The sequence below is a fragment of the Oratosquilla oratoria genome, chromosome 23 (assembly GCF_046742065.1).
Source record: "Oratosquilla oratoria isolate Oo_2021 chromosome 23, ASM4674206v1, whole genome shotgun sequence".
Lineage (NCBI taxonomy): Eukaryota > Metazoa > Arthropoda > Malacostraca > Stomatopoda > Squillidae > Oratosquilla > Oratosquilla oratoria.
In genome coordinates, this window is record NC_134799.1 from 13651799 (window position 1) to 13675616 (window position 23818).

The following is a 23818-nucleotide window of genomic DNA, read 5'->3' on the forward strand; positions in this document are numbered from 1 at the left end:
AGCCTTCTCCATTCTTAAACTATTATTTGAAAAACCTGAAGGTGTTAAAGGTCTCATGTATAAACATAACCTTAAAGGTCAGGACACAAAAGGTCAAGAGATTGTTAGGGTCCGGGGGGGTGGGTTGAGGAACCGTGAGGTGAGTATTGAAGGTCAGAATGAGGTGGTAAAGGTGCTGCAGAAGGTGAAGGTGACTGTGTACGCAGAGGCGAGGTTCCCCGCTGCCCGGCGTTGCCCCCTGCGCGGCTCGTCTATTGTTGTCGGCGGGCGGGCCGTGGTGGCGGTCCCGACTCGAGTCCCGTCGTGTCGGAGAGCCAATTACAGCGTGGCGGGTCGTGGCGTCTTCACACCTCATTCGCCGTGTCGGCGCTCAGCGGGAGCCCCACTGTTGCCCTCCGTGGCCAATCCAAGCACCGTTTGTTGTGTCGGCCGCGCAGGCGCAATTACTCTGTTGAACCAGCTCCCTGGTGGGGGGGCGGCGGCGCCTTATGGCACCGTGGCCGCAGCCGCAAGCAGGGAGGCTGTGGCGTGTGTGCACGGACGGGGAAGTGCACGGTGCTTGTATGCCGCAGATTCGCGTGGTTTAAGTGCACGTACAGGGGCGGCGCCAGGGGTGAGACCCGAAGACTTAGATGGACAATTCCGCCTTGGCTTCCGGGTGAGGATCTGGGGCGCCAAGAAGATGGATGGAATAGTTTGGCGCCAATCAGAGTTGAAATAGAATTGACCCTCGGGATGGAAGCTTTCGAGTTGAGATCATGGATTGACCGTTTGGATGCCTTCGCCACGGACACGAATAAAATCGCCTGACGGCAGCCTGAAAGAAAGGAAAAGTGCCACTCGGTATGTAAGGAGTTGGTGACGTTACTTTAGAACTTAAGAGCGAAGGAGACTGCAAGAGACCGTAAGGCCTACACTAGGCAGTTCCATGTCCATGACCACCTGTCATCCCCATCCATAAAGTTGTCTAACCTTTTCTTAAAACAACCGATAGTTTCAGCCCTCACTACATGGTTACTAAGTCTATTTCATTCGTTGACTACTTTATTGGTGACATGTACTTCGTCGGAACCGTAACGCGCTTTGTAGATTTTCTTGAGTCTGAGACGATCGAGGGATCCAATTGGTTTAGCTTAACCCATTAAACTCCGATGACAAGATGTCTTGTCATTTGGTCAAATAAAACAAAAAATCATAAAACACCAAAATGTTTGATCAAACACCAGAAAAATATGACGTCAGTCCTCGCTTCGCTGCGAGCGAAGCGAGGATTGACGTCATATTTTTCTGGTGTTTGATCAAACATTTTGGTGTTTTATGATTTTTTATTTTATTTGACCAAATGACAAGAATCTTGTCATCGGAGTTTAAAGGGTTAATAGGAGCCCAGACTCTGTCACCAGACTCTGCCTCTGGTGGTGACAGCGAAAGCAAGCACCACAATCACCACGGTCACCACAACCACAATCATCACCACAACCACAGTCATGACCACAACCCTAATCACCACAAGCACTATAACCACCAACACAATCATCACAACCACAATCACCACAAACACAATCATCATCACAGACACAGTCACCATCACAGCCACCACCAAAATCACAATCACCACCACAACCACAATCACCACCATCACAGTTACCACCACAATGATCACCACAACCACCACTACAACCACCACAACCACCACAACCACAAACGCTACCACCTCCTCCATTCTGAACCTCCCAAACCTAACCTAACTTAACCTAACCCAACAGCGAACACCAACATGGATTTATGTAATCTGTACTTCAGTGACACCCCTATGGAGCAGAGGCACGCGGCATTCTCTTACAATTAGAGTCTTTTCTCCACTCAAAGAAAGCGGTGATAACTTTTTAACTCATCTCCACACAAAGAAAACGGTGATCACTTTTTAACTTGTGCTCTCCTTCGTTTACTCCTTAAATCGGTTCTGTAACTCCCCTGTGACTCCAACACTCGCGCTACATGGTCTCTCAAGGATAGAAGCGCTGGTGATTGTCACTATCACCACACAGCCACCACATTATCACCATACCAGGCAACACCGTTTATGTTTATCTTGTGTTACTTGTCTTACCAAACCGTGATTCCAGCAACCTCACCCTTTGTCACCGCCGTGAGTACATACAGTAGTACATACTGTAGTACATAGTACATAGTGAATATTACCACGTCTGTGCTCCGTAGTCACCACAGGAATGTGTGTGTGTGTGTGTGTGTGTGTGTGATTCACCATGGTCTTGTATTACGTGTTGGACTCGTGATCGACGGCTATTTCCCTCCCGGAAGAGAGCTCAGAGCTCGTGTATGACTGATCTATGGGTAATGCTGTGACCTTACACGCACACATACACCCAACTCCGCGCCCACGAGAGTTGGAGTAACGACTCGCAGCTCAGCGATACTGAAATTATTTCATCCCTGGATGGGATTCGAACTCGGACCGCTGTAGTGGCGGCCGGGAACTCTATAACCACTGCGTCATCTAGTCGTGTGTGTGTGTGTGTGTGTGTGTGTGTGTGTGTGTGTGTGTGTGTATTAATAATAATAGTAATATACGGTTTATTGGGTATAGCAGCATTACTGCTGAAAATATACATCCTACAAGATTATAACATTATAAAACTATGACAGTGAAAAGGTGTTGTTATAAGCATTAAAAAACAGCTAAGGAATAGCTGTGTGTGTGTGTGTGTGTGTGTGTGTGTGTGTGTGTGTGTGTGTGTAAGAGGGTGCGCGCACGTACATATTTGTGTATGCCTAAGACGAAGGAATTCTCAAAACGTGTAATCTCTTTTAGTCACTGGGCCTTGCGTTGTCTGCCGAAGAGAACCCTTCCAGAAGACGACGTGTGTCTTGTTTTCTTTCCTTCCAGGGAAGAAGTCCCGGGGCGGAGAGACGATGTGCCCCGTCAAAGGGTCTTGTAATTCCCCGCAGAAGCTCGGAACGGGATCTCCCCCGGACCGACTGACGTCGCCTGGCGGAAGGGAACCCTTCGAGAGTCTTGACCCGAGTCTCTTGTTTCTTTCCAGGGAAGAAGTCCCGGGGCGGAGAGACGATGTGTCCCGTGTGCGGCATCACCCTCCGGTCGGGGGAGGTCGAGCACCACCTCACACACGAACTGGACAAGCTGGCGCGACTCCCCAACGCGCGCCCACTCTCGCAACGCATCACGCCCTCACCATCCTCGTCCACGTCCTCCTCCTCGTCCTCCTCGTCCTCCTCGTCCTCGAACGCATCGGCCGGGGCGACTCCAGCAGGTAGTAGGAGCCTGGATGAGCCGGCCACCTCCAGCAGCAGTTGCAGTAGCAGCGGAAGTGTCGGTGCCCTCGGGAGCCGCCCTTCGAGCACCGCCGCCACCCCGTCGTCCAGGTCGTCGACGAGCAAGCCGAGTGACAAAGGATGGGAGGTAAGAGGCGTTTTAGTTTCCTTTCCCCATCCCCATACACGTAACTGACCCTAACTTCAAGGTACCCTTTCATCCACAGTTAGTGGTTATACTGTATCTCTCTATCTCGTTCTCTTCCTTCCTCTCATACACCTATCTGACCCTAACTTCAAGGTACCATTTCATCCATAGTTATAATATTGTATCTATCTCTTTCTCTCTCCCTCTCTCTCTCCCCCTCTCTCTCCCTCCCTCTTCCTATCTCTCCCTCTCCCTCTCTCTCTCCCTCTCTCCCTCTCACTTTCTCTCCCTCCCTATCTCTCTCCCTCCCTCCCTCCCTCTCTCTCTCTCTCATTCTCTCTCTCTCTCTCTCTCTCTCTCTCTCTCTCTCTCTCTCTCTCTCTCTCTCTCTCCACCTTCCCTCCCTTCCTTCCTTCTTCAGGAACCCTAAACCACCTCAGCACATCCCGAGGTAACTATAGAATTCCCCATAACCCTTAACCCCAGACTCCCAAGACACCATCTCGGTAGTCCTTCGGAAGTCGATGTCGAGGCACAACTTCGAAGAGCTCCTCGCCTCGATCCAGCCCTTCCATTCGCCAGTTCCTTCCAGTCCCCTGCTGGAATCCTTCCAGTACCTCCATCTCCCCTTTCCAGCGCTTTCCAGCCATTGTTGCCACGTTCTTCGGGTCTGTTCTCAACCATCGTTCAGTATTAAGAAAGAAACTGGCGTAATTTTTTTTTTACATCAAAGGTGAAAAAATAAGGACGAACCTGAAAAACGGTGAAAAGATGTGGATGGAAAGAGTGATTAAATGGATAATTTGTTCGTTAATAGCCTTAAATTTTCATTAATTATACAAATAGATTGGCTCAGGTAATATCATTACATGCGGTACTTGGATTCTGTGGGACTTTATTAAATATGATCATTCGATGGTTTCTACCTTGATGTATCCTGGTTATTAGATCTCATGTTTATTTAGGTATCAATGGATATCATATATATTAAGTAGTTGTGTATACAGATTTACCGTAATCTGAAAAAAAAAAATTGATAAATGTCAAAGCCTTGACAAAGGGAAAGGAGGTACAACGAAGACGAATGAAATACCCTGGCGGTAGCCAGAGTAAAGGCAAGAATGTCTTGCGATGTAAATTGGGTTGTTGTTGTTGTTCCCTAGAGTGTCTGGCCGAGCAGTTCCGTATCCCTGAGGAACGTCACTGCTGGAACTGGGTTTTCTCGCAAATCCCTTATATAGAGTGTATATTTAGTTCAATCATTTTTTCTCAAATCTCTCAACACAATTTAGCTGGCGAATTGGTGAGGGAGAGCTGTCTAAATCACGGATTCCTGGTTGGTTCCTCCTATAGAAAATGGTACCACATGGGTCCTTATTCATTCCCAAAGCACTTTTCCCTTCTTCCAGTGATTTTTGAGGCCCAGGTTACACTAGTGGTTTGATCTGGGTTTTTCTCACAAATCCATTATATAGACTGTATGTTGTATTGTTAACGTGTATAACTATGTACAACGCAGTCTTCCATAATGTGTTATATAGCATGGGGTGAAGTGTTGCATCCTGGACAGTTATCAGCAATGCGGTTACCAAGTCTCTTATGATAATATACTAATGACCCACTCTCGGAGAAGAATAGGCGAAAGTAAAAAGATCCGTATATTTCGATCACTATCTGTGATCCTCTTCAGCAGATAACTTAGAATGGGGTTGGTCGATATGCCAAGGAGATGAATGAAATCGCGTGACAGAAGCCAGATTAAAAGGACGAATGCCAGCGGATACTCAAGTATACTCAATGACTGTCTTTGCGGAGGCGCTCTTGAGGTTGAGGGTGGAGATCTGGGGTAGAGGATCATAGGGGGGGGGGGAGCACAACAGGAGTGGCGCCAATGGCGAAAAGCATCTCCAGCAGGCATCGTTTGAGCTGGGCCAAGCTCGACTTTGATATTTGCTTTTTATTCATTTATATTTATTCAACATTTTTTTATTCGTCCATTTATTTGTTTGTTCACATATTTGTATGTCATACATTTTCTCTGTCGTATATTGGGAAAACATGGTTCGGTGTTGTACTGATGGCAGTGCCTTCGTAGGTCGGTATCCCATTGTACCCTTCTGAGTTAAAGGGTCATCACATTGGGCTGTTTTTCCTCCAACCTCCGATTAATCCAGAACCCTTTCCACCGTAAAATCACTCTAGCAAGCTTTTTGATCTGCTGGAGGAAATTTGTTTTCCTCCAGCATAACGGATTCCTTCCCAGAAATGCTGCAAATCTGCTCCAACAGTCGGAGGAAAAATAGCCTAGTGTGATACGCCATTAGCCTCGCGTATGCTAAGATGCGAAGTCCCGCGTAACGGCCTTTGGACTGCCTTGCATCTGTCTTCGGTGGAGGTCCAGTACACACTAACGTACAGAAGTCACTGGAATGTCTCGTTGTCACACTATGCGGCGGCGCCGGACGCGGTCAGATGACGTTTGCAAATTTAATTAACGTAATAAAATCACCTGGCGACAGAAGCCAGAACATGATATAACGACCACCATTTCCCCTCCCCTGGTTCAGACACTCTCATACACTTTTGAGCAGAGCTGGGCGCGTTCCTCGGTGCGTTCCACTTTAGTTTGGCCGCGGCTAGCGTTCAAAAAATATCAAAGCTTAAGAAACAGGTTCGTACAGAAATAAAAGTCCTGTAGGTCACATACTATGCCAAAGACAAATGTCGTAGGCCACATCCAAAAGACAGGCCACATGCTATACCGGCACCTATATTGCATTAATAGTTTGGAAGCTCTAACCGCGGCCTAACTAAAGTGGAACGCATCTAGGAACGCGCCCAGCTCTGATTCGAGTCAAATGACTCCTAATAAGGGAGGAGAGTTTGCTGTCGCCAACAGCAAGCCGGAACGGCTGCGCCGGACAGTGTGACATTGGCCTAAGGTACAAAATCAGGCGACGGTGTCTCCTTATCTTTTGTATACATTATGGACAGAGTCTACCCCCAACAGTCCAAGCACATGGGGCAAAGGTGACGGCTTCGGCCGCAGCCACTCAGCGCCTCCTGGCGTAGTAACCTCCTCACCTTATACCGAGTTGATGCGTATCGTGTATCCAGCTCGTGACGTAACTCGTAAACAAAACCGAGAACCAATCAGAAGGGAGATTAAAGAGACGCGCCACAGTTCGGTTAGGACCGTTAGACTACGTCATGTCGGTTTATATTCAAAATAACGACACCCCCGAGCCTCTAAAACCCCCGCCGCCCATCAAACGCCCCGATAATGTTGTGCTTCGTTAGCAGCGGCGAAATATGCGTTTTCAATGGACTTTTATGTTTTCAGTGCCCAATGAAAGAAATGACAAAGCTCGCAGGCAGGTAGGTAGGTAGGTACTAGGTGCGGTAGTGAAGCAGTTTCTATCATGCAGTAATAGTAGTAATAGTAGTAGTACTGGTAGTAGTAGTAGTGCTATTAGTAGTAGTGGTGGTGATAGTGGTGGCAGTAGAAGTAATAGTAGTAGTTTCGGTAGTAGTATTATTAGTAGTAGTAATATTGGTAGTAGTAGTAGTACTATTTGTAGTAGTAGTGGTAGTGGTGGTAGTAGAAGTAATAGTAGTAGTTGGTAGCAATAGTAGTAGTATTGGTAGTAGTAGTGGTAGTGGTAATAGTAGTATTAGTAGTTGTAGTAGTAGTAGTTATAGTATTTTTTCTTTGGGGGTAGGCTGATCGGTCGTGTGCTCTTTTTGTGAATCTTGCAATCATCATTATAAAGTTTTCTATTAAGTATCGATAGTGATGCTCACACCACACCTGGTCGTAATTTATGTCCTTGTGATGGCTCAGCTAACTTGGGAAGCGTTGATGATGATGGTGATGATGATGATGATGATGATATCTTTAAGTATGACGCAGGTGGCTTGCAATGGTAGTACCAGGAAAAATCTCGAAAATCGATTGAGATTTACAAGTCGACTATAAGTATCTATTAACTATATATGTATATTTTTTTATCTGATTTATTTTACTGATCTACGAGTAGGTTCATTTTTGGTCATATGTTTTATTTCCTTCCGCATTAGTAAGAATTCATAAAGAAGTGCGTGTGTGTGCTTATATATATATATATATATATATATATATATATATATATATGTGTGTGTGTGTGTGTGTGTGTGTGTGTGTGTGTGTGACTGAAGGTCCTGAGTTAATATTGCTGAATAAAATTTCCTGAAGTCCTTCGCAAGATCCAAGTGTAAAGCTCGTTTCTGCATTGGAAAAAAAAAATCGAAGTACCGTGTAACATTTTCCCCCCGTCTCTTCATCATATTCATGTGGCTTGCATTTGGTATGTACACCCGACAAGCATGCATGCACACACATGTACACACATGCACACACATGCATACTTATCTTCCGAGATCCAAATATACCCAACTTTACTTTAAGAAGGAAATAGGCAAGAACTGGTTTACCAACAGAGTAGTTAAGGAATGGAATAAACTTAGTAACCATATAGTAGTGAGCGCTGAAACAATTGATTGTTTTTATAGAAGATGAGATAACTTTATGGATTGGGATGACAGGTGGTAAGAGACATGGAACTGCATAGTGTAGGCCTTATGGTCTCACACGCTCCACTCAACCCTCTCTTTCCTGTAGCACTTCTCGCCCATGAAGAAAATCTCAATAAACTGGAGGCGCACAACATTCTCTCTCTCTCTCTCTCTCTCTCTCTCTCTCTCTAACTTGTTATCTGTCAAGATGCTCACCCTCATTTAGTTCAATAATTTTTCTCAAATCTCTCAACACAATTTAGCTGCCGTATTGATCAAGGAGAGCTGTCTGATTCAGGGATTCCTGGTTGGTTCCTCCTATAGAAAATGGTACCACATGGGCTCTTATCCATTCTCAAAGCACTTTCCCCTCTTCCAGTGATATTTTAGCCCCTGTTCACACTAGTGGTTTGAACCGCGCACATACCGCAGCTGTACTTTCAGTGGTGATACTTCGACACGGACATGTAAATTACTCGATGTCTGAGGGACGCGTGACGTCACGTGGACTCCATGAATCTACTCTGTAGACTTAGACATGTGCCCGACCATTTCAGTAATAATTAATGTATGTGCGATACTCTGTCTTTTCGCCTCCCCAGACGTACCAGAGGATCCGCGCAAATCGCCGCGGAAGACTCCGCGCCAAGAAGCGTGGCGGCTCCGGCCGCAGTGAGGAAGCCACGTGCCCAGTCTGTAATGAGCGCGTAGCTGCGTCCTCGCAGGAGGAGCTCACAGCCCACGTCAACCAATGTTTGGCCTCGGTGAGTGTCCAGGTCTCTCTCCAGATCTCTCTCCCCAACTCTCTCTCCTTTCTCTATGTATGTACATATATGAGAATATGTGGTTATTTATCCAAAATTTATGTCTCCTGTCTTTGCGATCTTCTATCGTAGCCCACTGGAATATCTTCGTCCTCGCAGTCAGTCTTTTAATACCAAGTCGGCTGACGCACAGGGAGTTGTAGCTTGTGTGACGTCACTTGGAATGAATAATAAATATATGAAGGAAGAAACAAGCATAATGAGTAGACGAATTGTGACGCCATTGAGACAATCATGCATTAAAGGCATGGCAAGGAGTATAACCAAGGCCAGATGTCGTCATAGATCTGATTGCTCGATCTCTGTGCGTTGTGGAGGCAGAGTGAGCTGACTTGGTATCAACAGACTTTGCCTGGAGCCACCGTCGTGTAATTTTTACCTTTTCTTTGGGTCTCAGCAAACTTCAGGCGAGGACGAGGAAGAGGAGGAGGTTGACGTTGAGGGCGAAGGGCCCTTTGAGGAATACGAATGGTGTGGTCAGACTCGAATTCGTGCCACGTCGCTGTTGCAGGCCCAAGGGCAACTCAATGGTAGGTGGTTTTGTAGTACAAGCAAAATGCGGCCATTTGGGCGCACGCTTGAATACATGCGTATATACACTTTAAACACACACAAACGCGCGCACACACACACACACACACACACACACACACACACACACACACACACACACAAGACTCGTGGCGCAGTGGTAGATTTCCCGGGTGCCACTACGGCGGTCCGGGTTCGAATCCCGCCCAGTGCTGAAATCATTCCTCTATCGCTGCGCTCCGGGTCGTTACTCCAACTCTCGTGTCCGGGGAGTTGGGTGTGTGTGTATAAGGTCACAGCATTACCCATAGATCGGTCATATATGAACTCTGAGCTCTCTTCCGGGAGGGTAGTAGCTGTCGATCACGAGTCCAACACTTGATTCAAGACCATGGTGAATCACACACACACACACACACACACACATATAGTTTTCATTGAAAGATTATGTATATTTAGACTAGATGTGACGTTATAACCCAGCCAGCCATCCAGCGAAGCTGTGGTGCTCAATCTTGCCTCCCGTTTGTCCCTCTCCCTGTCCATCCTGTGACGCGTAGTCCTCGGAGTTCGGGTCCGACGGAGCGAAACGGATGAGAACGAGGAAGTGTGCGTGGACGAAGACGACACAGCGGACACCTTCGGGCCGGCGCAGTACTCTCTGCAACACCTGGCCAGCGTCGTCGAGTCCGGCGCCAGGTAAGGACGGCGGGACTACCTCCGGTCCCCCGACGGAGGACGCCAAGGTGGTTCTCTGCTGCTGCTGCCGCAACCCCGCCCGTTCTTCGTGAGTGGCGTGGGCGTCAACCCCGCCTGTTCTTCGGGGGCAGGCTGGGCGTGAGACGGGGCGGATGTGGGGTCAAATGCGGCGGCGTCAGATCTCTGGTAGCTGTACCTAAGGTCACACCAAGCTTACGACCTGTTTTCGACCACCGGCGACCAGGTTGATTTGTGCTGTTCCTCTGTTTATGAAAAATAATTCAAGACAATGCAATTGGAATGAATCTCCCCTGTCATGAAGATGAATGTGAAATAGCCACTTGGCGTTAACCATAAGAGAAACAAAGGTGCCACCGTCGAAGGTGGTGGTCGGAAACAGGTCGTAAGCTTGGTGTGACTGAAGCTTTAGATGTCCGTGTCAAAGAATGAGCTTTTGTCGTTGCCACGTCACCCAACGTGGTATGTTTTCGTCGAGGTACAACATACGTCATAGGTCTGACGTCTTCGCATTTCACCCCAAGACTCCCCTAGTGTAAGGAAATGTTAGTATTAGTAGGACTTGAGTGTAGAATAGTGATGGGACGATACCAACGTTTTTAACGATTCCGATACGAGTTCCGATACTATTCTAAATTTCCGATTCCGATACGAGTCCCGATACTGCCCTAAATTTACGATTCCGATACGAGTCAGATTCCTTTACCAGCAATGATTATGATTATGGTTATTTTCAGGCCTTGCAGTTGGTGTGGGAAAAAAAGTACTTTATGAAGAAAATGCATTTATTGATCATTTATCGGAATCTGAAGTTTGGAGCAGTATCGGGGCTCGTATCGGAATCGGAAGTTCAGAGCAGTATCGGAACTCATATCGGAATCGTTAAAAGTTTTGTTATCGTCCCTGTGGAGGTGCGTGTACATCTAAATTGTAAACAAAGACTCCAGAATTCATGCTCAGGGAGAACATACGTTTGATACGGAAAACTGATTTTTTTTATTAAATTTATTATTTTTTTATTCCTCACGGGGAACATACGTTTAATATGGAAAACTTTATGATTTTTTATGAAATTTATGATTTTTATTTAATTTAATTATTTTTATTCTTATTTTTTTATTCTTTATTGTATTTATTTATTTATTTTCATTTATTTATTTTTTTCATTCCTCACGGGGAGGCAACACCTAATAGTTTTCAGGAGCTAAAGCACAAGATCTTGGAACAGTTTTGCTACTGTGCTCTGTGCCAGTTCCAACAAATGAGTGAGATTTTTTCAATCAAGGAAATCTGGATTTCCACATTTTTTCCCACACAAAAAGAAAAAAATCTTTATATAGATAAACAAGTTCATTGCAACGTATAATTCTTCAAATTGTACACAAAAATAATGGTAAGCAGTTTAAACTTTAAAAAAAAAAAAATTTTTTTTGGAAAAATTCCCACAAAATGGCACCAGAGTCTTGGAGTGTTCTTGTTGGGTGCCAGCGTTGTGATCCAGGCACCGACCCGAAGAATTCCAGTGCCTGGAAAGACTCTTCCAGCAGAACCTCATCATCTCTCATTCTTTACTTTCGCAGCTCCCAGACCAGTATGGAGGAAGACGGAGGAGGAGGAGGTGGAGGAGTAGGAGGAGGAGGAGGAGGTGGAGAAGTAGGAGGAGGAGGAGGAGGAAGTAGTGACGTTGGTGGTAGCAGCAGGGCAGCAAGGTCCTCAGGCAGCGAGGAAAGAAGGAACATCGTTGACGACAATGAAGACGACGACGACGACGACGATGACGACGACGAGGAGGACGAGGGCACCAGCAGCGGGGTGGGGATGAGCAGCGGCGCCATCATCCAGGCCCTGAGGGCGCGGCTGAAGGACCTCGAGAAGAGGGGAAAAGCGGTTCCGAAGTTCACCTGCCTCATATGCCAGGTAGGCCGCGTAGGTGGGGGTGATCGCTTCTGCATGATTGTCCCGGTAGCGTTCATGAGTCTTTTAACTATTCGGTGATGTTCACAATGCGTTTATAGTAATCAACGCCATGCTTTATATGTGAATATGTATATATGTACATATATATATATATATATATATATATATATATATATGTATGTATCAGCCACAATTCACTTTAATTCTAAGTCCATAGCTGTACCATGCACCACTTTCTGCATGTATGCCTCCTCGAGCCCCTCGACGTTGATGTCTTAGAATTAAAGTGAATTGTGGTTGATAAATGTAAATCTGTTCACTGGGACTCATTCAGTCTGTACATACATATATATATATATATATATATATATATATATATATATATATATATATATATATATATATATATATAATGCTTCACAGCAGACGTTATATTGTGGTTTTAAAAACCCTGGTATGGTTAAAGAATATATATATATATATATATATATATATATATATATATATATATATATCTTGGAGACAACCGCCTCCACAAGGCCCCCCTTCCCCGGTCCCCCCTTCCCCCCGACCCCTCCTTCCCCCCTCCCCTCCTTCCCCCCTTCCCCCCTGTCGGCCACAAGCACGTTGACTGCCAAAGGAAAAATATCATATTATTGTTATCATTATTATATTTGTGATTATGTTACTCCAGACGCGTTCTGCTGACCACCTTGTCTTTGTGCTTAGCCCCCCCTCCCCCACCCCCCCGGCCCCCATCCTCCATCTTGTCAGTTCGAACAGGAGGTACCCCCCTCTCCTCTTTCTTCCTCCTCTTTATTTTCCACCTCCTCTTCCCCCACTGCATCCTGTTTTAAGAGAAGTTAGATTTATGCAATAGGAATGACAAGGGGTGATGGACATGGGACTTCCTCGTCAAGGCCATATGGTCTCTTGTGGTCTTATCCTCCTCTTTTTCTTTCTATCCTCGTTTTTTTTTTTTTTTTTTTGTGTGTGTGTGTGTGTGTGTAATCCACATCCCAGGAATTTTTTTTTATTATCATCCCATGAGGAGCATTTTTTTCATTATCATCCCATGAGGAGCATTTTTTTCTTTTTTAATCCTAGGGTTTACTCATTTATTTATTTATTATTTCATTTTACTTTTTCTATTTTATTTTATTTATTTATTTATTTATTTTTTATCTTATTTTTTTTTTTACATCCCAGGAGGAGCTACTGTGTGAGGTACTTGTCATCAGACGCCACTGAACGTTGTGTCTCTCTTTGTCTTTCCTTCCAGAGCGAGTACGAGAACCCTCTGGTGGCCGTGACGTGTTGGCATGTGCACTGCGAAACGTGTTGGCTACAGGCACTGGTAAGTCACAAACACACACACAAACACACACACACACACACACACACACACACACACACACACACGGTGGCTAGAGTTCCCAGCTGCTACTACGGCGGTCCGGGTTCGAATCCCGCCCAGGGCTGAAACGATTTCTCTATCGCTGCGCTGCGAGTCATTACTCCAACTCTCGTGGGCAGGGAGTTTTGGGTGTGTGTGTGCGTGTAAGGGCATAGCATTACCCATAGGTCGGTCATATATGAGCTCTGAACTCTCTTCCGGGAGGGAAATAGCTGACAATCACGAGTCCAACACGTGATCCAAGACCATGGTGAAACACACACACACACACACACACACACACACACACACACACACACACACACACACACACACACACACACTAGTCATGGGACGATACCATCATTTTTGATCGATTCCGATACGAGTTCCGATACTCCTGTAAGCTTCCGATTCCGATACAGGATTGTTCTATGTATCAAGAGCTTTTTTCCCCCTTATAAGGGAGGTAGCCAAGTCAGAGGCACGTACCTATTCCCACCCATTCCACTCCCCCCCCCACTACCCCTTCCACCCCTCTTATCTCGGCTTCTCATGGATGACGGGTCATACCTGCATCCCGCCAACTGCCCAGAGTCAAACGCAATGCAGCAAGGCACAGCACTTAATTTATGGTTATTTTCGGGCCCTGCAGTCGGTTTGGGAAGAAAATACCTTCTGAGTAAAGCGAATTTATTAATAGGAATCGGAAGTTCGGAGCAGTATCGGAACTTGTACCGGAAATGTTAAAATATTGGTATCGTACGATTATTTCTTAAAGTATCTCCCCATCTCCCCTCTCCCCACATCTTTAAACCCCCTTCCCCCCACATACTTCCTCCTTCCCCCCACTTCCTTAACCCCCCTTTCCCCACATACTTCCCCCTTTCCCCCACATACTTAAACCTCCGTCCCTCCACATACTGTCCCTTCCCCCCACATACTTCCCCTTCCCCCACATACTTCCCCCTTCCCCCCACATACTTCCCCCTTCCCCCCACATACTTCCCCCTTCCCCCACATACTTCCCCCTTCCCCCACATACTTCCCTCTTCCCCCACATACTTCCCTCTTCCCCTACATACTTCCCCCCACATACTACCCCCTTCCCCAACATACTACCCCCTTCCCCCAACATACTACCCCCTTCCCCCAACATACTACCCCCTTCCCCCAACATACTACCCCTTTCCCTCACATACTACCCCCTTCCCTCCACATACCCCCTTCCCCCACATACCCTTCCCCCCACACATTTCACCCTTCCACATACTTCCCCTTCCCCCCACATACCCCCTTCCCTCACATACCTCCCCCTTCCCCCCACATACTTAATCCCCCTTCCCCCACGTACTTAACCCCCCTTCCCCCACATACTTAACCCCCCTTCCCCCACATACTTACCCCCCCTTACCCCCACATACTTCCCCCTTCCCCAACATACCTCCCCCCTTTCCCCCCAAAAAAAAACATACATCTCCCCACGTCCCTCTCCCCTTATACTTACCGCCCCCACACACACAGTGTTGCCTTGTTGAAGAAATTGACATGTCCTGATTTTATTATCTTAGAATATACAGTCACAAGCAACAGTTTTGGCCCAAGCAGAGTTTTGCATGATACGAAATTCAAATTCTTTGTCTGACAATTATTATTATATTTTTTTATTTAAGAAAATTACATAATAAGCTTAATTCTAGTCAGGAAACTACAACTCGTTTTTGACAAAAATAGAAAATAAAATAGAATAAATAATAGTAATTAGATTGAACTATAGTGTGGATCAGAACTTTAGCTAGTGACTGTACATTGCCAGCTTTGGCTCGTTTCAAACGTATCGACTTTTCGCCGTGCGTCGTCCACGACATAACTCCGTGCTCTCAAATAACTATGAGTGTCTATGGACGCTTTCAGCGACCACGCCTATATGTGAAAACGTCCATAAACACCAATGTTTATTTGAGAGCACGACGTCGTGTCGTGGACGGCACACGACGAAAAGTCGATACATGTGAAACGAGCCTAACAATCACTGCTGGGAATCGGAGAGGACTGCGGGATTTGAACCTGAGAGGCAGGAATGATTGAAAAAGAAAAGTGGAAGGGAAGAGGTTATGATTGAAAAATGTAGAATTTTTTATAAGTTGAGTTTACATATATTTGTATTCTATTTCTTCCTATAGCCCCCGTCACGCTATCACGAATCCCTTCAAATGTTGTGAATTCGAATATCTGGGAGACGACTTCGCTAACAGTATTCTAGATTTCCCTAAGTCTACAATTCAACAAAGTGTCTATTATCCGCATAGATTTAACTTCTCTTAGTGCGTTATTTAGCTTCTCGTTATATGACGCAAAGGTGATTTGACATTTGGAGATTCGAAAAATAAAATATTGTAACCGAAGTCGTTTCTGCAAAAACGAACTCATTCGAGTCGCGTAGGTGCGTGTGTGTGTGTGTGTGACGGGAGCTTTAGCCAGAGAAATGTCATTAAAGTCTTTTTTTTTTTCTTCCTTTCTTTCCCCGTCCTTCCCTATCTTACGAATCCTCTCGTCTTCCTCCTTGAACCCCCTTCCTCGCTCCCTCCTCCCCTCGCTCCCTCCTTTCTTCGCTCCCTCTTCGCCCTTCCTCTTCTCGCCCCTCCTGCCTCGCCCCCTCCTTTCCTGCCCCTCCTCTCCTCGCTCCCTCTTCTCGCTACCTCTTCTCCTTGCACCTCCTCTCATCGCCCCCTCCTTCTTCGTTCCTCCTATCCTCGCCCCTCCTGCCTCGCCCCTCCTGCCTCACCCTTCTTGCCTTGCTCCTCTTCTCGCCCCTCCTTCCTCGCTCCTTCTCTCCTCGCTCCTCTTCTTCTCTCCTCGTTCCTCTTCTTCTCGCCCCAATCTTCGCCCCTCATCTTCGCCCCTCCTCCAATGCCCCCTCCCTCCTTCCTCTCCTCACCCTCTATTCTCCTCGTCCCTCCTCTCCTCGCTCCTCTTTTTCTCGCCCCCCCTCCTCTCCTCGCTCCCCCCCCTCCTCGGCCCCCCTCCCCCCCTCCTCGGCCCCCCTCCCCCCCCCCCTCCTCGGCCCCCCTCCTCTCCTCGCAGGGTTCGAAGAAGCTGTGCCCTCAGTGCAACGTGATCGTCTCGCCCTCGGACCTACGACGTATCTACTTGTGATTCGTCAGCCAAGAACGTCGGAACGTCAGCCAAGAACGTCAGAACGTCAGCTTCCAGGCAGTGACCCTTGCTTCTCCACCACCCGTCTGCCTCTGTCCATCTCGCTTTCGTTTCCCTTCTGTCCAGCTCAGTTTCGTCTGTCTGTCTGTCTGTGTACTTTGAGTTGCTGACTGCCGCCATTTGCACTTTTACGCCCGCAGTGTCTCACGACCTGTTCTTCGAAGTCCCTCCTTTTTTTTTGTTTTGTGCGTGTGTGTGTGTGTGTGTATGTTTCACGCGGGACGTAGGACCACATCTACAGTACTGCTGTGACTTAACCCCCGGACTCCTCACCTCTGGGGGGTGGGGAACCTGAGACCTCTTGGGGTCTTCTTGTCCATCCAGAAGGATCCTTCACGCTCATTCTTCTTCTGTGCTCCGCCGTCGTTTCCTTGCTTCCTTGTACCCCCCGCTTCCCTTCGCCTTGTGGGGTTGGGGGGGGGTGAGGGGAGAGGGAAGGGGGAAACGGGGGGGTCATGTGCATTTTGGAAACGCTTCTTCGAATCTTCTGCATCTTCTTTTTCTTCATCGTCGTCTTCTTCTTCTTCTTCTTCTGCATTTTCTTCTTCCGCATCTTCATTTTCTTCATCGTCGTCGTCTTCTGCATTTTCTTCTTCTGAATCTTCTTCTTCTTCTTCATTGTCGTCTTCTTCTTCTTCTTCATTGTCGTCTTCTTCTTCTTCTTCTGCATCTTATTATTCTTATTTTTATTCTTCGTTTTCTTTTTCCTCATTCTTCTTCTTCCGTTTTCTTCTTCATCTTTTTCTTTATCCCTCTCCTTCCTCCTCCACTTCCTCTTCCTCTTCTCCCTCTCATCCTCTTCCTCTTCCTACTACTCCCCCTTCCTCCTCTTCCTCTTCATCCTAGTAGCACTGCGCTCCTCCTCCACCTCCTCCTCTTCTTATTTCTCTCCCTCCTCTTCTTCTCTCCCTCATCCACTTCCTCCTACTTCTCTTCCTACTACTCCCCTTCCTCCTCTTCCTCTTCCTACTTCTCCTCCTCATCCTCTTCCTCCTACTACTACTCCTCTTCCTCCTCTTCATACTATTCCTCTTCCTACTGCTTCTCTTTCTCCTACTACTACTACTCTTTCTCCTCTTCTTCTTCCTATTACCCCCCCCTTCCTCCTCTTCCTCATACTGCTGCTAGCAGGTGCCAACACTGCTCCTCCTCATCCTCTTCCTACTCTCCCCCTTCCTCCTCTTCCTTCTCTTCTTCCTACTACTCCCCTTCCTCCTCTTTTTTACTCCCCCTTCCTCCTTTTCCTCCTCTTCTTCCTACTACTCCCCTTCCTCCTCTTCCTCTTCTTCCTACTACTCCCCTTCCTCCTCTTCCTCTTCTTCCTACTACTCTCCTTCCTCCTCTTTTTTACTCCCCCTTCCTCCTCTTCCTCCTCTTCCTCCTTTTCTTCCTACTACTCCCCTTCCTCCTCTTCCTCCTCCTCCTACTACTCCTCTTCCTCCTCCTCCTACTACTCCTCTTCCTCCTTTTCCTCCTCTTCTTCCTACTACTCCCCTTCCTCCTCTTCCTCCTTCTCCTACTACTCCCCTTCCTCCTCTTCCTCCTCCTCCTACTACTCCCCTTCCTCCTCCTCCTACTACTCCCCTTCCTCCTCTTCCTTCTCCTCCTACTACTTCCCTTCCTCCTCTTCCTCCTCCTACTACTCCCCTTCCTCCTCTTCCTCCTCCTTCTACTACTCCTCTTCCTCCTCCTACTACTCCTCTTCCTCCTCCTCTTTTTACTACTCCCCTTCCTCCTCTTCCTACTACTACTACTACTACTACTACTACTACTACTACTACTACTCCCCTTCCTCCCCTGCCTTCTCTTCTTACTCCCCTTCCTCCTCTTCCTCCTCTTTTTCCTATTACTCCCCTCCTCTTCCTCATACTCCTGGTAGCGGGTGCTAGCACTGCTTCGAAACGTCTTGTACTGTGATCGAAGCCGCAGTGAGCAACTCCAAGGCACGGGTGAGCAGTCTGACTGCCCAAATCGAGGCCAGGGTGGAAGCTTCCACAGTCATGAGCAGTCCGAGAAGGTCTTGGGAAGGATCTGCTTCGGCTCGTTTCACACGTATCGACTTTTCGCCGTGCGCCGTCCACGGCACGACGTCGTGCTTTCAAGTAACCGTAGTTGTTTATGGACGCTTTCACAGTTGCTCGTGACGTATGAAAGCGTCCATAGACACCTATAATTTTACGAGAGCACGACGTCGTGTCGTGGACGGCGCACGGCGAAAAGTCGATACGTGTGAAACGAGTGTATCAGTTGAGTTAGCGTGTCGTGGGAACACCAAAGGTCTGTGCACAAGGCGAAGATAAAAAAAGAAAAGAAAAAACAAAAGAAAATAAAAAACAAAAGAAAAGTGTCGGTGTATGGACGTCTACATTGTGTTGCTTTGTCACGAAAGTCTTGATGGACGAAAATCGCTGGAGGAAAATTGCTGGACGAAAAGTGTGGAATGGAGGGAAATTTGTGGTTTTTCCGTAGTGATGGGACGATACCAAAATGTTTGAGAACGATCCCGATACGAGTCCCGATACTACCCCAAACTTCTGATTCCGATACGACCCGATACGAGTCCGATACCTGCAATGATTATATAATAATTCGTGGTTATTTTCAGGTCCTGCAGTAGTTGGTTTGGGAAACAAATGCTTTATGAACAAAGTACATTTATTAATCATCAGAATCTGAAGCTTAGAAAAATATCGGGGCGGTATCGGAAATTTAAAGGAGTATCGGAACTCGTATCGGAATCGGAAGTTTAGAACAGTATCGGGACGCGTATCAGAATCATTGAAGATGTTGGTATCGTTCCATCACTAGTTTTACGGGACTCCACGAGCGTAATTAGTGACAGCATTAAGAGCGTGGTACGAATTGTTTTCTAGTACAGGGTAGGCGCAAAGTCTTTGGGCAAAAGTTATGTTGTCCGAGTTCTATTCTCTGTTACTTAGCACATAGCTCTTTCTGGTGTTTTACAACATTAGAATACCCAGGTCAGATATCTTCCAAGGATTATCCTCTCTTATCTCCCTTAGCTTATCTCGTGTAGACAGTATCATCCACAAAACTCATCTAACCTAAAACAAAATAATAAGATCCCATTCACACTAGCGGTTTGAACCGCGGCGGTTTAATTACAATGTACAGTAAGTCAATTAAAACCTTTCATACGCAGTTTTTCCTAAACTATGCGGTACCGCCGCGGTTTCCGCGCGGTTGAAACCGCTAGTGTGAACAGGGGGTAAGACCACGAGAGAACATACATTATGTATTATCTTGTCTACGGACTTTATGCCCACCCTGTAGGGTGCTGCGCGAGAGACTATTGTCGAGAACTTTTTGTATGACCCTGTGTGGAGGTAGACAGTATTTCCAGCAACATTAAGGCAGTTCGCACACCGACGCAACCAGTTGCATGAAACCGGTCGCAGCGGATACCCACATTCTGTGAAAGCAGTATTCCATGTACATTTGCCCACTAGCAGTCAGGTACCTGCATTTCTGAAATAACAAGTAAAAGAAAATTATATGTTCATGTTGCGACCGGTTTCATGCAACTGGTCGCATGGGTGTGTAAATTGTCCGTGGAGCAATTTTAAGTCCTTTTAGGTGACTGATCAGTCGACAGCACAAAAAATAGAATAAAAGAAAATAATAAAATAAAATTGGAAAATTTTTAGTGAAAAAAGAATAAAAATCTGGAATTTTTTTAGTGGTAGAAAATGTAGTTCATGGATGTCATGGCATAGAGTAGATCAGGTGGTAGAATTAGATTTTAAGAGAATAAAGGAAGTTTGTTGTTGTTGTAAGGAACCACGGCTCTGATGGACATCCTACTCGGCTTCCCCTTCCTTGACACAACACCAAACAGAAATAGATATTTTTGTACACCTCTTCTACGCGGGAAGAACCATTGACCTAAATCCCATCTCAAAGATTAGCCCTCTAAGTATTTGATATCTGCAGGAATGTACGTAATGCATAAGTCCCAATTATTATTATTATTATTAATTTTTGTAAAAGAAATTTGTATTTTGTAATCTGAGGCGTCTGCGGGGGAAGTGGTCTTCGCCTCTTCCTCCTTCGAGACTCCTTCGGCGTCGACCAACTCCCATTGCGGCCTAAACACTCCCGGTGTTTGTTTGTTTTCCCAGTTATGCTACTGTAGTTTAAACACAAAGTTTGCTAGAGCCACGAAGACCTCCTACCCCCCGCTCCGGTCCTCCTCCTCTTCCTCTTCCTCCTCCTCTTCCTCCTCCTCTTCTTTGAAACCCAGAAGACACCCCTACCCCGGTCCTCCTCCTTTTTTGTCCTCTTTGAAACCCAGAAGACACCCCCAGCCCCGGTCCTCCTCTTCCTCCTCCTCCCCCTCTTCCTCCTCCTCCTCCTCCCCCTCTTCCTCCTCCTCCTCCCCCTCTTCCTCCTCCTCCTCCCCCTCTTCCTCCTCCTCCTCCCCCTCTTCCTCCTCCTCCTCCCCCTCTTCCTCCTCCTCCCCCTCTTCCTCCTCCTCCCCCTCTTCCTCCTCCTCTTTTAAGCCCAGAAGACACCCCCGGTCCTCCTCCTCCTCCTCTTTGAAAACCAGAAGACACCCCCACCCCGGTCCACCTCCTCCTCCTCCTCCTCCTCCTCCTCCTCTTCCCTCTCCTCTCTGAAACCCAGAAGACACCCCCGGCCTCGGTCCTCCTCTTTGAAACCCAGAAGACACCCCCACCCCCGGTCCTCCTCTTCCTCCTCCTCCTCCTCTTTGAAACCCAGAAGACACCCCCACCCCGGTCCTCCTCCTCTTCTTTGAAACCCAGAAGACACCCTCAGCCCTGGTCCTCCTCCTCCTCCTCCTCCTCCTCCTCCTCTTTGAAACCAGAAGACACCCCCACCCCCGACCCCGGTCCTCCTCCTCTTCCTCCTCTTCCTCCTCTTCTTTGAAACCAAGAAGACACCCACCCCATCCCCCGCCCCGGGCAAGAACGGCCTAATGACCGGGCAGAGGACTTCTTCTTTGGCTGTTCCTGCCAGAGTCGCACGGACCAAATGGCTTCTGACAGTAGGAACAAGTGGGGGTTGATGTGGGTCATATGTCACAACCGTTGGTCTTCAACACAGCAAGATCCCGTCAGCGGTGTCCTTTCTCCCACGGCGTTCTGGGACCAGAATCCATTTCCTTCAGCATCCAAGACTTGTCTGTCATCCATGAAGAAGACTTCTATATTTCCCTGATGTGGGGGGAGTGTGTGTAGACCCGCCCAATTTGTGTGGCTTTCTCGTCACATCGTGTAGCCAAAAACCCAAATCAACTGACAGAGCTCGAAAATAAACAAATAGTCAAATTGATAAACGAGTGGAAGACTGCGAAGGCGCAGAAGAAGGACGTCGAGGAGGAACAGCCCACAGAGGGAGACGGTGTTCCGTGGACGAACTGTTTGCTGTGTTGAAGGTCTAGGATTCGATGAGTGGGTTGATCACACTCCGAACGAGGCTCTAGCATCAGCAGTGTGCATTGTGACGTATTAGAATACCGTACAAAGTTAAGCTTAAGTGTAAATATGAGTTGGACTTCAAACGTATTACTGGGAAGAGAAATCGGTAAAACGTCGGAAGTCAGGTTGGCATAGTCATGTAAGTCCAAGTTCTTCTCTTTTAATAAACTCCAAAATATTTTTTGAGTTTTTCTTGCACCGTCTTCTAGACCGAGTGAGAGGCTTCAGACTCCCTCGCCTTCCATAATCCAGGTCGAGCTGGAAGCGTACAGGGCCAAAGAATTGTCCCATAGATGCAACGCCGAATCACTTTACCCATTGAGCCATGTAATACCAACCACCAACATTGTGTACTGACAGACTAAATTGCATGATGTGGCTACGTACAGGCTATAGTGATCAGTCACCAACCACGCCGCATTTCCTCCTTTCTGTCATCTTCCTCATATTTTTCTTTTACCAAATCCATGACTTCACCACCCGGCGCGATAGCGTCTCCAAGGATAGACCAGTAACAGCTAACAATACCAAGAGTAATATTAGAAATAGCTTAAGTAACAATAACTACAGTAATACTGGTAATACCTACACTTGAGTAATACTGTTGATAGCTACTGTAACAGTAGTTACTGTACCAATAACTGCAGCAGTACTATTAATAGGTACAATAGTGCTAACATCAGCTGTATTAGGGGCGCTTACAGAAGTACCTTTGATAGATGCAATGATCCAAAGGAACCCCACCGTTCATTGGGTGTTTGCGAGAGATGATGATGATTTGGGTGACTATTTTTTATGTTAAGGGTTAGGTTTGTATGAACTTTCTTTTGTTTAAAATTCGATATATGTCTTCTTATTACTGTAGAGTGACGCATTAATGCTATCTTCATATTATTGAAAACTACATAGTGATTGTTGTAATGGAGAATGATAAGGATGTAAGGGCACTAGTCGTTAAAGAGTGGCCAAGGGACTCGAGTCCAAAGAAATATATATTATTATATTTATTTGTTTATTTTTATTTCACGCCTCTGTTCACCGTACTTTTGGCGCCAGCGGTGCCCAAGTGGCACCCACAAGAACGCTCTTGGCTCTAAACCAGTAAACCAGGAGGCAAGGATTTCGCTAAATCGGAGCTAGAAACCCCCCCCCCCCCCCAAAAAAAAAAAAAAAAAAAAAAAAAAATCTGAAGGGATTCTTGTCCAAATAACGAGGTCGGCTGGTTTGACAGAAACTTTTCCCAGAGGGAGAGAGGAAGTTCCTTCCAAGGACGCACCAGGAAGAAGTCGAAAGCTCACCGGGCCCAATGACGTAGATTTTTTGGATTTGTACCCCAGCATGGCTCATGAAATTCGCAGATCTAAGGTACATTTTGATTGGTACGATTATCGCTCAACGATGATCGTCAAACGATTGTCTAGAACACTAATTCTTTGTTTCTGAATGATGGGGCTCTTTTGCTTCTACCTGCAAAGTACGAGGCTGATAATCATATTAACCAAATCTATCAACACGCTTACCCCAAATAGGATGTCAGGTAGGATGCGCGTCACCCACCATGGGCTGTGATGATATGGTTTAACGTCACAAACTCCTCCCATCGGAAGGCTAGGACGGTGCCCCTTACATATGACTTTGTTGGGTGGAATTTAATGAACCATCCCCTTGGTTCAACTTCGCCGGTGGCAAGATTCGAACCGCCATCCCCTCGACCTTCGCCGCAAGTAACGACGCCCTAACCCGCTCAGCGACCAAAACT

General features: G+C 46.8%; 1 protein-coding gene across 3 annotated transcripts in view; it reads left to right on the forward strand.

Annotated features, from left to right (window-relative positions):
* RNF220 (ring finger protein 220) overlaps positions 1 to 16999 on the forward strand; it is a 349206-nt gene extending 332207 nt beyond the window's left edge. For all 3 annotated transcript variants that reach the window (XM_076206722.1, XM_076206724.1, XM_076206723.1), the window contains exons 3-9: positions 3066 to 3442; positions 8599 to 8760; positions 9218 to 9350; positions 9912 to 10050; positions 11649 to 11985; positions 13268 to 13342; positions 16466 to 16999. In XM_076206722.1, the coding sequence (XP_076062837.1) occupies positions 3066 to 3442; positions 8599 to 8760; positions 9218 to 9350; positions 9912 to 10050; positions 11649 to 11985; positions 13268 to 13342; positions 16466 to 16537 (1295 nt within the window). In that variant the 3' untranslated portion in view covers positions 16538 to 16999. The remainder of the gene's footprint in view (positions 1 to 3065; positions 3443 to 8598; positions 8761 to 9217; positions 9351 to 9911; positions 10051 to 11648; positions 11986 to 13267; positions 13343 to 16465) is intronic.
* The last annotated feature ends 6819 nt before the right edge of the window (positions 17000 to 23818 follow it).